Source organism: Pelophylax lessonae (genome assembly GCF_965119305.1).
Source record: "Pelophylax lessonae genome assembly, chromosome: 7".
Lineage (NCBI taxonomy): Eukaryota > Metazoa > Chordata > Amphibia > Anura > Ranidae > Pelophylax > Pelophylax lessonae.
The window spans coordinates 67,011,265-67,029,411 of record NC_138774.1 but is presented as its reverse complement, the minus strand read 5'-3'; the positions used below and the strand labels follow the sequence as shown (position 1 = coordinate 67,029,411).

Genomic DNA, 18,147 nt, shown 5'->3' with positions numbered 1-18,147 from the left:
GCCAACACCAATTCCCCAGCAGCGCAACCAAACTTTAGCACCCCCTGGCGAGTTACAGTTCAAAAAATGTTTATAAGTCCAGTGCTAAATCAACTATCACTCAAAGGTAAGTATTGTCCTCCTCAATCACTCCTTAGACTCTTACCATTGATGAAGACGACAAAACGCTGATGCTGACAGCATACCCAGAAGTGCCCTTCCACTATCTTGGATGTTGGAAAGCTTGTATATCTCTGCTAATGTGAGCATCTTAATGGTAATGAAAGCATTTTTTATTGGGTTTTTGCACTATGAGCTTCTTTTACAGTATCTAGTGGCTGCACTAATTTTCTTTTTTCAGACTTTTCTTTCCTTTATTATCATCTTCTAATCCTACAAGTAAAAAACTTCTTGTCCCTTGTGTCCACGTTTTTGACTCCACTGTAGCTATAGAAGGAGTCTTGGTGGTCCTGTAAGATGGACTTCAAACACGTCTGCCTTAGTTCCTCTCCATTAAATGGGGGATGGAGAGAATCATAGTTTTGAGGATTAGATTGTTTTGCAGTCTATTAAGCTTGCAATGGCTAAGTCCATGGATACAGTGGAGGAGGAAGCGTAGCCACCGAGAGACTGGCTCTGTCCATGGATACAGTAGAGGAGCGAACGTAGCCACGAGAGACAGGAACTGTGTTATTTCCAGGAATACCAGGTTAAAATAAAGGTTAAAAAACCTGAAAAAAGAAAACAAATGCAGCCACTGCATGTAAGGACTGGTGAACTGCAATAAATAAAATTTTTGTTTTTGGGTTTACATAAACTTTTCTCTTCCTAATACTGTATATTTTTCATAACACCATGTTTATTTTAATCATCCAAATAAAGTAATACCATTTGACTTCTTTACATATAGGAGTTCTATTCAGCAATGGTGAGCGATGGAAACAGATGAGACGATTTACCTTGAGCACCCTGAGGAATTTTGGGATGGGTAAAAGAAGCTTGGAGGAACGTGTGCAAGAGGAGGCCAAATGTTTAGCAGAAGAGTTCCGGAAGAAACATGGTTAGTAGTAGGTTTTTTTGACCGATTTCTAGGTGTTGACAATGTCCTATCAGGACAGAGGAGTGTAGAGAGTGTTTCCTGTCAATAGAACAAAGCACTAGCCAGCAGTGAGACAGCCCAGAAGACTAGGGGAGCTCAATTTACACATTGAGAGGTCTCCTAGCTGCAGAAAGCAATACAACAATGTTAAAATGGTATATTTGGAAACCTAAACAGTTTCACATTAGATAATTCTGCTAGGGCATACATTGTTCTTAATATGAATAACTTAAAGCAATGTTAAACCCCCAAAACAAAAATGTAATATATTGCAGCTTACCAATCCTAAATTTGGTGGTTTCATTTATTTCCTTTTTTTTTTTTCAAGTTTTTTCCACCTAGTGATCTGGTTAATAAGACACTTCCTGCTTAGGCTCTGGATGGAGGAGCGACAGAGCCACCCTTTGACAGCAGCATTGTCAATCTGTGGAGAGTGTAGTGTAAAGCCTTGTACACACAATCAGATTATCGGACACATTTTCGTCCGTTTTTTTGTTGCATGCTAGTCTCATATCGAAAGTGAAGACATTACTTTCGTACGAAAATTCTCATAGGACAGAATTCAACTTCAAAAGTGATGTAATGTGTTGAATTGTTTTGTATGTATTCTTTAGTTTCCGAGCATGTGTAGTCTTGCTCTTACAATTTTTTTTGGACGACAACTGTACTAATTGAAGGATAAATATACTTAAATGTATATCCCCCACGCCAATGGGTTATAAAGTGGTGAAGAGAGATATTCAAATTTAAATATATACAGCTGCTTTAAATATAGACAGCTCAGATAATAGATCTGAGTTGCTGTGCTGAAAATATTCCTATAAGTGCTGTACAGGATGCCAAGGTTGGGTCCTGGACTGTTGCTATATATCTCCTGTATTTGGGTTATGGTCCCTTTAATGGAAGTTTGGAAATGTTCAGGGGGTCACCCAGGACGGGTGAGATATTCCTGGGAATAGCTAAAATCAGGAGGACTGACTCGCAGTTCTCTCTGTATTGAAAAGAGAGATATTTGGGACCTGGAATTTGGGGGGCTCTGTAGTGATATTTGGGTGGGAAAAAGCCCCCACCCCTGATTATAAGGGATTCCAGCGCACACAGGGTTAAGACCCATGAGAAGCAGACCTTAAAAAGACAGGAAGCAGCAATAGGTGGGTTGGGAGGAGGATTTGATGGTTGCACCTGTCTGGGAGAGCTGTATGTCTGCTGGAGTCTGCTAAAAGCTGCTGAGAGGTCTATTAAGGACTGTTACAAACCTTGGGGTGAAGACCCATCTACAAAAACTGTATGTGCCTTTTTCCTTACTTTGTTCCATTGTGCTGAAGATAAGCGGACTTTATTTTGTGTTTGATTTGTGCGCTGCTGGAAGCCTTGTTTGAGTTTTGCTGAAATAAAGCCATTTTGTTTATATTTTAAACGGTTGTGCACTCAATCCGGTGGAGCTAAAATCCCCAAACTTTACAACTTTTGAGAGGATAGCGGAGAGAGAGGGGTGGCCCCGTGACCAATGGGCTGGCATTATCTCCCTTTTCCTTACCGGTGACCCGCAAAAAGCCTACTTTGACCTTCTAACTGAGCACATCAGCGACTATGAGCGTCTGAAGGCAGAGATCTTGGCCCGCCTGGGGGTGACCACAGCTGTCCGGGCTCAGAGGGTGCACCGCTGGAGGTACAAACCTAACCGACCACCCAGGTCCCAAATGCACGAACTGGTACAGCTGGTCAAAAAATGGCTGCAACCAGAAAAGCTAACAGGCCCGCAAATGGTGGAACGGGTAGTGATGGACTGGTACCTGCGGTCCTTACCAGATGACCTACAGTGTTGGGTAAGCCATGGAGACCCTGCAACCGCTGACCAGCTGGTAGAGCTGGTCGAAAAATACACCGTGGTGGAAGACCTGCTCGGGCCTGCCAAGCATCGGGAACCCACACCTAGGGCAACCAGGCAAGCCACAGCACCTAGGAGAGAAGCTCCGCCAGACGTTGTCACCCACAAACCGGTATCATCTTCAGCAGAACCACGGAGGTTGGTTCCTGTCCCAAGGATGGGAGACATACAGTGTTGGCGATATCGGTCCTGGGGGCATACCCGGGCACAATGCCCACTTCAGGAGGAGCCTATGGAGTGCAGGACTGTTCGGAGAAGCTCTTTTTATGTGCAAAGAGCATGTGCCACCCATCTGGATCTGGCTGCAGGTCAGTTTAAATGTGAACTATGGGTGAACCACCTTCCTGCAAAGGCTCTGCCGGACTCTGGTAGCATGGTAACACTGGTACATACCAGGGTTATCAGAAGACTCGGCCCAGTAAGTAGGACTCTACGGGTAGTGTGCATCCATGGGGACACCAGGGAGTACCCCCTGGTGCCAGTAACTGTTGCCTATGGCTGTACCTCTGTGACACAAGAAGTTGGGGTGGTAAGAAATTTGATACATGATGTCATAGTGGGGCGGGACTTTAGAACTATGGAACCAGGTACAGTGTGAACTGCCTGGACAGCCAAGGGGACTGGGTACACTCGGCCTCGAAAGGACAGAGTCTGAGTGGTCCGGGCCTGAAATCCCCACAACACACCCCCCTAATGGGGAGATACCTGTCACTAATAATGACATTACAGAAAATGTTAACGTGGATGATATTGTTTTGGTTTCAGGTCTCAAAACCGAGTTGACCTCTGAGGGTTGGGGGAGTCTCCCCATTACAGGTTATGCTGGGAGAGGATGATGAGGAACTCTCCCCATCGCAGTCGCAGGTTGAGGAGAGTGAAGGGGAAACCTCCTCAAGGCCAGTGCATCCAGACGTGGACGTATCCAGGGGTGCGTTTGGCACCGCTTAATTGCAGGATCCTACCTTGGTCAATGCTAGAGAGCAGATTTCTGTTATTAATGGGGTCCCACAAATACCAGGTGCAGACCAGAGGTTTCCTAATTTTGAATTGAAAGGGAACTTTATCGAGTGGCTGAGAGCCGAGGGGAAACTGTAGAGCAGTTGCTGGTTCCCCAGCCTTATAGGCGGATGCTCCTCGATCTTGCCCACAACGATGCACTAGGAGGACACCTGGGGGCGGAAAAAACAGAGGCCAGGATAACTGACCGGTTTTACTGGCCAGGGGTAAAGGCCGAGGTTAAAAGGTATTGTGTGTCTTGTCCGACTTGCCAGTTAACTGCCCCGGTGTCCCATTACAGAAACCCCCTGGTACCCTTGCCAATTATTGAGGTACCATTTGAGCGAATTGCGATGGATCTCGTAGGACCCCTGGTGAAGTCAGCAAGAGGGTATCAATATATACTAGTCATCCTAGACTATTCAACTAGATATCCAGAAGCAGTCCCTTTAAGGAAAACTTCCTCTAAGGCCATTGCCAGGGAACTATTTCAAATGTTTTTGAATATTTTCAGCACAACAACTCAGATCTATTATAATTGATGCCCACCTCTTTGGTAATACTACCTTTGCACTGGTTAAGCACCTTATCTAGCTTCAACTATATTCAGAGCAAGCGCTATAGGTAGCCCCTGTATTTGTGGCTATATAAAATCATACAACTGTATTAATTAAACAAAAATCAGACGCTGTGTTAAACATTTTATAGCCTGCACATTCAGCTTTTGTCCTAAGAAAATTCATATTCGGCTGTCCAAAGCAATGTACTAACGATCTGAAAATCGGTAGATCGTTCGTCGGACGAAATTTTTCTTCCGATTTTCTTATCGTGTGTACGGTACTTTAGAGTACCAGATTTAGATGGACTTTACCAACAATTTAAAGATGAACTCCAGCTAAACCTTTTTAACCACTTAAGCCCCGGAAGATTTTACCCCCTTCCTGACCAGGGCCTATTTTGCGATTCGGCACTGTGTGAATTTAACGGACAATTGCGTGGTTGTGCAACGCTGTACCTAAACTAATTTGGTGTCCTTTTTTTCCCACAAACAGAGCTTTCTTTTGGTGGTATTTGATCACCTGTGCGATTTTTTGATCATGCGCTATAAACAAAAAAAGAGCGTAAATTTTGCAAAAATAACTATATTTTTCACATTTTTTATATGAAATTCCCAAAAAAAATGTAAAAATCAAAATTTTTTAACATTTTAGGCCAATTTTTTTTTTTACCATATGTTTGGTAAAAAAAAAAAAAAAAATTGCAAAAAGCGTATTTTGATTGGTTTGCGCAAAAGTTATTGCGTTTACTAACAAAGGGAAAGATTTTTGTCATTTTTGTTGTTTATTTTTAACGCGTAATGGCGGTGATCTGCGTTTTTTTTTGCGGGACTGCGACATTGGGGCGGACAGATCGGACCCTTGACTGACATTTTTGACACTTTTGGGGTTACCAATGACATTACTACAGTAATCAGTCCTATACATATGCACTGTTACTGTAAAAATGACACTGGCAGAGACGGGGTTAACTTTTTTTGAGAGAGAGGGGTAAAGTGTGTCCCTAGGGGCGTGTTTCTAACTGTGATTGGCTGTGGCTTGATATGTAAGAACAGTGATCAACGGTCCTGCATAGCAGAACCGTATGATCACTGTGACGGTTCGCACCGTCACTGACAGTGAAAAAACTATGTGACAGATAAATTGATGGTTTGGACTGCTTCAGTTGGTCAGACTTGTGACAGATGCATGTCATCAGTAGGGATGATCGAACGGTTCGGGTCGACCATCGGTTCGACCCGAACATTGGATGTTCGATATTCGGCCGAATACCGAACTTTTTGCGGCAAATGTTCGGTATTCGGCCACCAGAACCGCCCAAAATGCACTGGGACAGGAACTGGGCTTTAAAAGCCCGTGATTGGCCCAGAAACGTCTGCAAAAGCCAATGAGGGGGCAGGAGTCTCCTAGGAACGTGATTGGAGTGACTACGGGGACCAGAGGCCAATCAGGAGTGAATACGCCCCACACTATATAAGATGGCCCCGCCTAACCCCTAGCACAGTTATCCAGAGCCTGTTGAAGAGAGTTGAAGCAGTTCTGTCTGACTCCTGCTTGCTACACTACATTTCCTACATATCGAGTGGTTCTAAAGCTCCATATAGCAGAATTGTATTTAGCTTACAGCCAGTGCAGTTAGATACAGCGATTGTGCTGGTTCTTAGAGTTACAAAAAAAAAAAAAACTTAAGGGACAGTGTCAGTCTTCTGCTGTATGGAGCTTTCTATTTAGTGGAAAGGGATATCTAGTGTAGTTAGGGAACTTTGTACTACATTAGTTAGATTTGAAAATTTAGTTTCTGTAGGGAAAGTGTGAGGGTTCTGTTTAGTGAGCACGAGGCACAGTGCTGCTCTATCACAGCAGGTATACGTGCTTGCTAGGCAGCAAAATACAGTGACAACTTAACGCCTGTTGTTCAAAGCGTTAGGTGCACTGTACAAAAGCCTTTGCAACTGTGCGTGACACGCAACTGCTGTGCTGTATCCAGCGACAACTGTGGGTCGCATAGCAGTGTGCGTTTTTCACCGCACACAGTTGCCAACGCATCAGTGACAACCTAACGCCTGTTGTTCAAAGCGTTAGGTGCACTGTACAAAAGCCTTTGCAACTGTGCGTGACACGCAACTGCTGTGCTGTATCCAGCGACAACTGTGGGTCGCATAGCAGTGTGCGTTTTTCACCGCACACAGTTGCCAACGCATCAGTGACAACCTAACGCCTGTTGTTCAAAGCGTTAGGTCCACTGTGCAAAAGGCTTTGCTACTGTGCGTGACACATCTGCTGTGCTGTATCCAGCGACAACTGTGGGTCGCATAGCAGTGTGCGTTTTTCACCGCACACAGTTGCCAACGCATCAGTGACAACTTAACGCCTGTTGTTCAAAGCGTTAGGTGCACTGTACAAAAGCCTTTGCAACTGTGCGTGACACACAACTGCTGTGCTGTATCCAGCGACAACTGTGGGTCGCATAGCAGTGTGCGTTTTTCACCGCACACAGTTGCCAACGCATCAGTGAGAAATATGCCTGGTAGACCAAGAAAAGGCATACGTGGCCCTGCTGCGGAAAGGGGCACAGCTTCTAGGGTGTCTAGAGGCAGGGGTGGACGTGGTGGTCAGTCCTCAGCCAGGCCACCATTTGGATTGTTCTCCGGCAGTGGCCAAGCTATACGTCCACAGTATGTACAGGAGGTGGTGGACTATATGAACAAACCCTCATCATCGGCATCATCTGCAACTACAGTGACCCAGGCAGAGAAAAGTGGTCAGTCTTCTGCAGTTGTCAGAACAAATACAGATGAGTCCATGTCCACCTCATGTCCTCCCTTAGACCCAATTTCAGACATGGCAGAGGAGTCAGCTGAGCTGTTTGACCACAGTGTCGGCCATCTACTCCGGCCTGATGCTCAGTCCTTTATGGAGTCTGATGTTGGGTCTGAGTTTGAGGAGGAGGCAGAGCAAACAAGAGGGGAGAGCAGACGGCCCGCTCCATCTAAGGCCGCACCTGTTGTCTCCCAGGCCAGGCCTGATGCTCAGTCTTTGATAGAATCAGATGTTGGGTCTGAGGTTGAGGAGGAGGCAGAGCAAACAAGAGGGGAGAGCAGACGGCCCGCTCCATCTAAGGCCGCACCTGTTGTCTCCCAGGCCAGGCCTGATGCTCAGTCTTTGATGGAGTCAGATGTTGGGTCTGAGGTTGAGGAGGAGGCAGAGCAAGCAAGAGGGGAGAGCAGACGGCCTACTCCATCTAAGGCCGCACCTGTTGTCTCCCGGGCCACTATACACACCTCATCTTGCTGGGCCTTTTTTGAGACATCCCATGCAGATAAAACAGTTGCGATCTGCAAGATTTGTAAGAAGGGTATAAAACGTGGCAAAAATGTCAACCACCTGGGTACAAGCTGCCTAAACAGGCATTTGACAACCCACCACTCGGCCTGTTGGCAGGAGCATTTAAAGAACCCACAAAAGGGCCAAAGATCGGTCAGTCGGCCTCCTAGTTCTCCTCGCGCTCCTCCTCATGCTCCATCTGCTCCACCTGCTCCACCTGCACATCAGTCTGTTCCTGGCCCTGCTATAGTCACTCGTCACCTGTTGGCAGCCTCCACTGGCAGGGATGATGATATAGCAGGCAGTGTCGCATCTACCTCCAGCACACCACCAGCTGTAACATCTAGATGCCAAATTTCGATTCCACACATGCTGGAACGAAAAAAAATGTATACTCCCCGCCACCCACATGCCCAGCATCTAAACAGTAGTTTGGCTAAACTACTGGCTCTGCAACTATTACCATTTAACCTGGTAGAGTCTGCTCCCTTCCGTGACTTCGCAAAATGTGCAGTTCCACAGTGGCAGGTGCCAAGTCGGCATTACTTTTCCCGTAAGGCCCTGCCATCCCTATACCAACATGTGGAAGGCAATGTAGTGTCGTCCCTGGCCAAGTCAGTCAGCCGTAAGATACACTTGACGGCTGACACTTGGTCAAGCAAACATGGGCAGGGACGGTACATTTCTGTCACTGCTCACTGGGTGACACTGCTTGCCAGTGGAAGGGATTGTAGCCAGGGCTCGGTGCTGCAGCCAGTGTTGCCCCCACGTCTGCAAACAGCTGGTGGTGTCGCTGATCCGGGTAGATCGATCACTTCTACCCCCTCCTGCTCCTCCTCCTCTACCTCCTCCATGCCCTCCTCTGCAGAATGGTCCTTTGAATATGATGAGGTACCACGTAAACGTTCAAAGGGCTATTCTATGTCTCAGGCCAAAAGGTGTCATGCAGTGCTGCAGCTTGTGTGTCTAGGGGACAGGCAGCACACTGCCCCTCAGATTCTTGGGGCTCTGCAGGCACAGGCCCAGAGGTGGTTGACACCACGCCAGCTGCAGCCAGGGATGGTGGTTACTGATAATGGGTCAAACCTCCTGGCCGCCCTTTGTCAGGGAAAGTTAACCCATGTGCCATGCCTGGCGCATGTCCTGAATCTCGTGGTACAGCGGTTTTTGAACTCGTACCCGGGAATGCAGGATGTGCTAAGGATGGCAAGAAGGGTGTGCAGTCACTTCAGGCGGTCGTACAGTGCCACTGCACGTTTGGCCGAAGTGTAGCGCGAGTTTCACCTGCCGGTACACCGCCTCATCTGTGACATGCCCACCCGCTGGAACTCCACCTTGGCTATGCTGCAGCGCCTGTACACGCAGCAGAGGGCCCTCAATGAATACCTATGCGAGTACGGCACCAGCACTGGCTCTGCGCGCCTGGGCTTCTTTTCACCACGGCAGTGGCTTTTGATTAAGGATGCATGCGCTGTCCTCTCGCCATTTGAGGAGGCCACAAGGATGGTCAGCCGGGACAGCGCATGCATCAGTGACACCCTACCGGTACTGTTTTTGTTGGAGCACACTCTGCGTGGCATTATGGACAGGGCACTGGAGGCAGAGCAGCAGGAGGAAGAGGAGGACTTCCTTGCCTCTCAAGGCCCCCTTTATCCTGAGAATCCTGACCCCATTATGCCTAGCTCCCAGAGGCCCGAGCAGGATCCAGGGGTGGAAGAGGAGGAGGAGGACGATTCTGCGGGAACTTTTGCAGGGTTTGAGGAGGAGGAGGAGGAAGACATGCGGCAATCTGCAAGGCCTAGTTTGACTCCCTCGGGACACTTTGGAGTAGTACGTGGCTGGGAGGAGGAGGAGCCCGTTGAAGATAATGTCGTTATGAGTGACCCCGAGGAGTCAGCTTCTCAGGCCTTCGCTAATTTGCGACGCATGGGAAACATCATGCTCCAGAGCCTGCGAAAGGACCCCAGAATCAAGGCCATTAAAGAGACTAACCACTATTGGTTGGCCACCCTACTTGACCCCCGGTACAAGTGTAAAGTCTCGGAGCTTTTCCCATCCACCCAGAGAGTCCACAGGATCAAATCCCTTGAGGACAGTCTCAAGAGGAATCTGGTGAACATGTTCCCCGACTCCCGTAGGGTGCAGGGGCGGGGACAACCTACCATGGATTCTACTGGTGGTCACGAGAGGAGCGTTGGAGAAGGCGTGCGGTTGACGGATGCCTTTCGGTCTTTTTTTAGTCCTCACCGCCCAGGCCTCTCAGCTGCCACATCGCATCGACACCGTCTGCATCACATGGTGGACGATTACGTGAGGGCACAAAGTGACACAGAGGGCTTTTCATGTGACGAATCCGATCCACTGGCATACTGGGTCTTAAGATTAGACCACTGGCCAGAACTGGCCCAGTATGCCATGGAGTTGTTGGCCTGCCCTGCTTCCAGTGTCCTATCGGAACGGGCATTCAGCGCAGCAGGAGGATTCGTCACAGACCATCGAACTAGACTCTCCACCGACTCAGTCGACCGTTTGACATTCATTAAGATGAATCAGTCGTGGATATCAAGCTTTGATGCACCTGATGCAGACCTTGTAGACTAGGCTATCGTTGTGATGTGGCAGTTGAGCCTCAGTTTAAGCCTGGACCATGGTGCCACCCTCAAACCCTCCTCTCATTCTCTTTACGTTCACAGAACCTCATTTTGGTTATGACAAAAACGACAATGTTTGCGCACCTGTTCCACAGGTGCACACCTTTACAATTTTTGGGCCTCCTTCAACACCAGCTCTTTGGGGTTAAGGTGGGGAGGCTATGCTAAAACAAAAACTACAATGTTTGCGCACCTGTTCCACAGGTGCACACCTTTACAATTTTTGGGCCTCCTTCAACGCCAGCTCTTTGGGGTTAAGGTGGGGAGGCTATGCTAAAACAAAAACTACAATGTTTGCGCACCTGTTCCACAGGGGCACACCTTTACAATTTTTGGGCCTCCTTCAACGCCAGCTCTTTGGGGTTAAGGTGGGGAGGCTATGCTAAAACAAAAACTACAATGTTTGCGCACCTGTTCCACAGGTGCACACCTTTACAATTTTTGGGCCTCCTTCAACACCAGCTCTTTGGGGTTAAGGTGGGGAGGCTATGCTAAAACAAAAACTACAATGTTTGCGCACCTGTTCCACAGGGGCACACCTTTACAATTTTTGGGCCTCCTTCAACGCCAGCTCTTTGGGGTTAAGGTGGGGAGGCTATGCTAAAACAAAAACTACAATGTTTGCGCACCTGTTCCACAGGGGCACACCTTTACAATTTTTGGGCCTCCTTCAACACCAGCTCTTTGGGGTTAAGGTGGGGAGGCTATGCTAAAACAAAAACTACAATGTTTGCGCACCTGTTCCACAGGTGCACACCTTTACAATTTTTGGGCCTCCTTCAACGCCAGCTCTTTGGGGTTAAGGTGGGGAGGCTATGCTAAAACAAAAACGACAATGTTTGCGCACCTGTTCCACAGGTGCACACCTTTACAATTTTTGGGCCTCCTTCAACACCAGCTCTTTGGGGTTAAGGTGGGGAGGCTATGCTAAACAAAAACTACCATGTTTGCGAACCTGTTCCACAGGTGCACACCTTTACAATTTTTGGGCCTCCTTCAAAGCCAGCTCTTTGGGGTTATGGTGGGGAGGCTCCGCCAACACCAAAACTACCATGTTTGCGCACCTGTTCCACATGTGCACACCTTCATAATTTTTACGCCTTCTTCAACACCAGCTCTTTGGGCTTACAGTGGTATGGCTCCGCCAACACCCAAACAACAATTTTTGCGCACCTGTCACACAGATGCATATCATTGTAATTTTTTTCCTTACAAAGGCAATTATTGCTTTCATTACCAGCACTTTCATAGGGATATGGTGTCAAGACATCGTCCGCACCACCAAATGCCCAATTTTTAAGCATCCTTTACTTCTATTCAAAGTCAAGAGACAACAGTATTCATCCAAAACATCTCTAATCTTGTTCACTCTGCACTACATTGTGGCCCCTACCCCTAACCCTCAATGTATCCGTGCATATATGTCTGTTTCTTGTGAGATTTCAAGTTAAAGTGCACCAAACACCATTTTACATGAAATAAAGTGCAATTACATACATCTTTGGACTTCTTGAAACATTTGGTAATAAAAGCCCCATTGTGGAAATACACCCGTTAATTATATGCACATTTAAAGAGACAGCACCTTTTTCCAAAAAAACCTCTAATCTTGTTCCCAGTGCACTGCATTATGTCCCCATCATACACATTGGCTGAGCCGTTGATTAGGAGCAAAAGAAAGGTGCGGTTAAGCAAAAAAGTCATTTTTGAAGGTTTGGTATCCTGTAATTCTGGTTCTGGACATGCTACAGAGCTGAAACTTCACAGGTACACCTTTTAGAACCCCCAGACACTAAATCCAAAGAAATCTCTTTTTTTTTTTTTTTTTTTTAATTTTTTCAATAATTGGCTATCTATCAAAAACGACAATTTTTAAGAACTTTTTTTTGTGTGATTAATAGTCCCTGGGGCATGACCCAGAACCCTAGGCACTTTTTAGGGGCATTTATTGGGTTTTAGGGCTTAAAAATGGTGTTTTTTGATTACAGAAGTTCGGGTCCCATTGATTTCAATGGGGTTCTGAAATCCGAACCGAACTTTCGTGAAGTTCGGGTGTTCTGGTCGAACCGAACTTTTCAAAAGTTCGATCATCCCTAGTCATCAGCTCAAACACCTGTCTTCCACGCATTGTAAATTATGCTGATTTGCTCACCTATTGTTTACTGTGGGTTCTCAGTATTTACATTATAATAATGTATATCATATCTTGTTTTACCTTTGGTGCCGGCAGTCTGGGCTTCCAGGCTGACTTAAGTACGCTGAGCTAATTAGCATGTGAATGATAACCTTGTCTAGATGGGATTAGCCATGAGTCAGCTGTACCTCATAGCTATTCATTGTGTGATGTTTTGGGTAAATATTCATGTAGTGACCGACCTACTTCTAAAGTGCATAAAAGTCTGTTTGTTTTAATAAAGGAGTTAGTTGTTTCCAGTATACAAACTGTAAGGCTAGTTTTGTATGACGGTGGCTGGGATTTGATATCTATGTTCATGACTGCGAGGAAGCCGTATACTGACGGAAGACCACAAGTACAGTGTGGGTCTGAGGTTCCGTTACAATCACCATTCTTACACAGGGGAGAATGACAGGCGGCTTTGTTTACACTAGCCGCCGCCTTTCTCCCGCTGTAACGGACGATCGCGAGTGCCCGGAGGACATCGGGTCCGCCGGGCACACGCGCGGGGGGGGACGTGACCGAGCGGGAGCGCGCATCTGGCGGCGCGCGCTCGCTCCCCAGAGCCTCACAGGCTAGCGACGTAGATCTACGTCGCTTTTCCTGTGAGGGGCTTACTGCCAACGTAAATAGTCGTTAGGCAGTCGGCAAGTGGTTAAGCAGTTACAGAAACATGCTTTTCCTTCTTTTTGGGATAAAGGTTTTACATAAATGAATACAAGTTGCCAATTTTAAGCTCTGCTAAAAACTCTTGGTGGACAGCTTGTACTACTAAAGATAACACGCCTACTAGCCAAATTACTAGTTGAAAATAAAGGCAACAAAGCCTAAAGAGAAATTAAAGCAGCCCCTGCATCTAAGTCTTGGTAAGCTGCAATATAATAAATGTTTGTATTGGGGTTTATTATCACTTTAAAACTAAAACCAACTGTCTTTTCTCTTCCAGGAGCCCCATTTGATCCCACATTCCTTCTGAACCTGGCTGTCTCCAACATCACCTGCTCAATTTTTTTCAATGAGCGTTTTGACTATGAAGATGAGGAATTACTGTCCATGCTGGCCCTCATAAAAGAGTCTTTGAGAATTGTGACTTCACCGTGGGCTCAGGTATGCTAGTCTTTGTTAGGGATGATCGAACTTTTGAAAAGTTCGGTTCGACCAGAACACCCAAACTTCCCGAAAGTTTGGCCCGGATTTCAGAACCCCATTGAAATCAATGGGACCCAAACTTCGGTAATCAAAAAACACCATTTTGAAGCCCTAAAACCCATTAACCTATGCTTGCGCTAATGAAATAATTAACAGGCATATGGCTCCGCTTCTATCACACCTATATATGTGTAAGTGTATAAATACATATAAGTATGTGTGTATATATACCCCTATACACAAGTTCAGATGTTATGCCTGCCTCTAAAGACCCCCAAAAAATGCCAGCAACAACACACATGGGCGGGTTTTTTTTGGCGCAAGCGTTTTTTGGGCCTTTTTATGGGCGTCTTTGGAGGCAGGCATAACATCAGAACTTCTGTGCAGGGGTATATATACACACATACTTATATGTATTTATACATTTACACATATATAGGTGTGAAAGTAGCAGAAACCTATGCTTGCGCTAATGAAATAATTAACAGGCATATGGCTCCGCTCCTATCACACCTATATATGTGTAAGTGTATAAATACATATAAGTATGTGTGTATATATACCCCTATACACAAGTTCAGATGTTATGCCTGCCTCCAAAGACCCCCAAAAAATGCCCAAAAAAAATGCCACCAACAACACACCTGGGCGTTTTTTTTTTGGCGCAAGCATTTTTTTGGGCATTTTTTTGGCGTCTTTGGAGGCAGGCATAACATCAGAACTTCTGTGTAGAGGTATATATACACACATACTTATATGTATTTATACACTTACACATATATAGGTGTGAAAGTAGCAGAAGCCTATGCTTGCGCAGCGTTTTTTGGGTATTTTTTGGGCGTCTTTGGAGGCAGGCATAACATCAGAACTTCTGTGTAGGGGTATATATACACACATACTTATATGTATTTATACATTTACACATATATAGGTGTGAAAGTAGCAGAAACCTATGCTTGCACTAATGAAATAATTAACAGGCATATGGCTCCGCTCCTATCACACCTATATATGTGTAAGTGTATAAATACATATAAGTGTGTGTGTATATATACCCCTACACAGAAGTTCTGATGCTATGCCTGCCTCCAAAGACGCCCAAAAAATGCCCAAAAAAACGCGTGCGCCAAAAAAAAAAACGCCCAGGTGTGTTGTTGCTGGCATTTTTTTGGGGCATTTTTTGGGGGTCTTTGGTGGCAGGCATAAAATCTGAACTTGTGTACAGGGGTATATATACACACATACTTATATGTATTTATACACTTACACATATATAGGTGTGATAGGAGAGGAGCCATATGCCTGTTAATTATTTCATTAGCGCAAGCATAGGTTTCTGCTACTTTCACACCTATATATGTGTAGGTGTATATATACTGTAGCAGGGTGCTGGTAAAACAGCTCCAAATGGCTGGAGAAGTGGTTGATGGGATCTATGTTCCTCCACAGTTTCTTAGATTTTTCAATCTAAGGTAAAATCAGCAAAGACATTATGGTAAAGAGTGCTAGTCCTTACCCTTTATTAGTAAGGTCTGTTCCGGGGCTGGTTTTACTGGGAATCTGATAGTGCTCTGGGTGGGACAGATTCCCAATTCCGTGGACCACAGTTTGTTGGTCTCTGGCTAGGCCTTGATTAAGGCAACTGGACCTGGTTCTCAGGGAGAGTGTGGATGTCTCCATTAAAGGAAGCAAATGGGAGCATGGCTGCTTGTCTCTGAAACCTGGGATATTATAGTTTGTTCCAGAAAGGACACTTACCTGAACAAGGACTTTAAACGGACTACAAACACAGTAAGGCTCAGTTGAGCGGAAGTTTATTTAGTTTGTTTGGCCAGGAGCCAGTTTCTTTTGTTATGAACTTTTGAGAGTGCATTAATCCTGTCATTTTCTAAAGAAACTGTGAGTGTGTCCCTGCCTTGAGTCTGATCCCCTACAATTGGTGGAGGATGCGGGCACAAGACCCAGAGACTGTACCTCTTGCAGTGACATTGTTGTTATAAAGGAAAATATATATAGCCAGCACTCTTAAAGGGACAGTATACTGGTGCCAGTAAAAAGTGGGGATAATGGAGGAACTATTGAAACAGTTGGTGCAAGCACGCACTGAGCAACAGGAAACAAATCGTTTGTTTGCTGTAGCTTCCCAGGTGGCCATGCAAGAACAAAAAGAGTTCATACAGAGTCAGTTACAGTCCCTGGCTGACAAGGCTCTACGAGTGGACAATGTTGCAAATATACGCAAGCGAGTGCAGGCTGCACTACAAAAAATGACAGCCGAGGACGACGTGGAAGCTTTCCTCACGGTATTTGAGAGGGTGGCAGAGCGAGAAGGGCTTTCCCAGGACCTGTGGGCTGAGGTCCTTGCCCCTTTTCTGACCGGAGATCCCCAAAAGGCCTATTTTGATCTGAGTGCTGCTGAAGCCCGCAAATACCAGAGCCTTAAAACAGAGATTTTGGCCCGCCTTGGGGTTACAATGGCCTTGAGGGCCCAGCGCGTCCATGCGTGGAAATACAAGGTGGACCAACCTGCAAGGTTCCAGATGTATGACCTCATTCACCTTACACGATGTGGTTACAACCAGAGGTCGCCACTCCAGCTCAGATCCTGAAGAGAGTGGTAGTGGATCGCTTTGTGAGAGCCCTTCCCATCCCTATACAGCGGTTTGCCGGGCGAGCAGATCCTAAAGATGCCCATGAGTTGGTGGCCCTCGTGGAGCGGTACTTATGTACTGAGGACTTTCTTCAGGGGGTTGCACCCAAAGAGTCCTTCTCCCAGAGACAAAAGCCCACCAACATGGAAAAAAATGCTCCGGCCATGAGGAGGTCAAATCGCCAGAGGGAGACCCGACAGGACCGGGGACCTGTAGTGTGCTGGCATTGCCAAGAACCAGGACACCTGGTCGCCAGTTGTCCCCTAACCCAGGAACCTATGGATTGCAGCCTGACCCAGAAACGCTCCTTTGTTGCTACACCCGGGGACACCTCACAACAGCCAGGTGGCTCTGAGAAACAAATTTGTGTGATTAAAGTGGATGGTTGCAGATGACTGCCTTGCTAGACTCCGGCAGTCTTGTCACTCTAGTGCACGCCAGTCTAGTGAACCCCCACAAGTTGCAGCATCAGCTAATAGGAGTGGTCTGTATTCATGGAGACACCAAGTGCTACCCCACAGCCATTGTGTCAATTGAATCTGCCGGTGGCACCAGGGACCATGAAGTAGGAGTGGTCCCAAATCTGATGTATAATGCTGTCCTTGGGAGAGACTTCCCTTTTTTCTGGGATTTATGGGAAAATGCCAAAGAAGCAAGGCCCCAAGAAGCAAGGCCCCCAGCTGTATCTGACCCATGCTGCCCCGAACTGCTGGAGGAGCAGAATGAAGAGATGGATTCTCCAAATTTTCCCCTGGAGGTCCTCGCAGGTGACACAGAGAACCCCCCGCCAGAGATAGACCTACCGGACCTCCCCACCACTTAGGAAAAGTTTGGCACGGCCAAGCTGAGAGATCCCACTTTAGCCAGGGCCAGGGAACAGGTAGAAGTGGTAAATGGGGTTCCCCAAGAGCCGGGCGAGGAGGCTATATTCCCACATTTCTCTATGGAAAATGACCTGTTATACAGAGTGGATGAGATACGGGGAAAGAGACTGGAACAGTTGCTAGTACCTCAGTCCCATAGACGCATGGTACTAGATTTAGCACATTCTCATGTTCTCGGGGGGCATCTTGGTGTGGATAAAACTAGAGAGCGAGTAATGCAACGGTTTTATTGGCCAGGCTTACACAAAGATGTCAGATTGTATTGTGAGTCATGCCCAGTTTGTCAACTCACTGCTCCGGTCTCACATTTCCGGAGTCCACTGGTACCCTTACCCAACATTGAGGTGCCCTTTGACAGGATTGCCATGGATATCGTAGGTCCCTTGGTTAAGTCCGCTAGGGGGCACCAGTATATCCTGGTTATCTTGGACTATGCCACCCGATACCCAGAGGCAATCCTGTTGAGGAACCCCACGGCTAAGAGTATTGCTAAAGAACTTTCGCTTATATTTTCACGTGTGGGAGCTGTTAACTGACCAAGGCACTCCCTTCATGTTGAAGGTTACCAAAGAGTTGTGCAAATTGTTTAAAATTAATCACTTACACACTTCTGTGTACCACCCGCAAACAGATGGTCTGGTGGAAAGGTTTAACAAAATCTTGAAAGGAATGTTAAAGCGAGTGGTAGCAGCAGAGGGTAGGGACTGGGACTGCCTCTTGCCCTACCTCATGTTTGCTGTACGGGAAGTACCGCAAGCCTCCACTGGCTTTTCTCCATTTGAGTTGCTGTATG

General features: G+C 46.6%; 1 protein-coding gene across 1 annotated transcript in view; it reads left to right on the top strand.

Annotated features, from left to right (window-relative positions):
• LOC309559485 (cytochrome P450 2C23-like) overlaps nucleotides 1-18,147 on the top strand; it is a 101,150-nt gene that overhangs the window by 18,895 nt on the left and 64,108 nt on the right. The window contains exons 3-4 of the mRNA XM_082262759.1: nucleotides 890-1,039; nucleotides 13,617-13,777. Coding sequence (XP_082118885.1) covers nucleotides 890-1,039; nucleotides 13,617-13,777 — 311 coding nt within the window. The remainder of the gene's footprint in view (nucleotides 1-889; nucleotides 1,040-13,616; nucleotides 13,778-18,147) is intronic.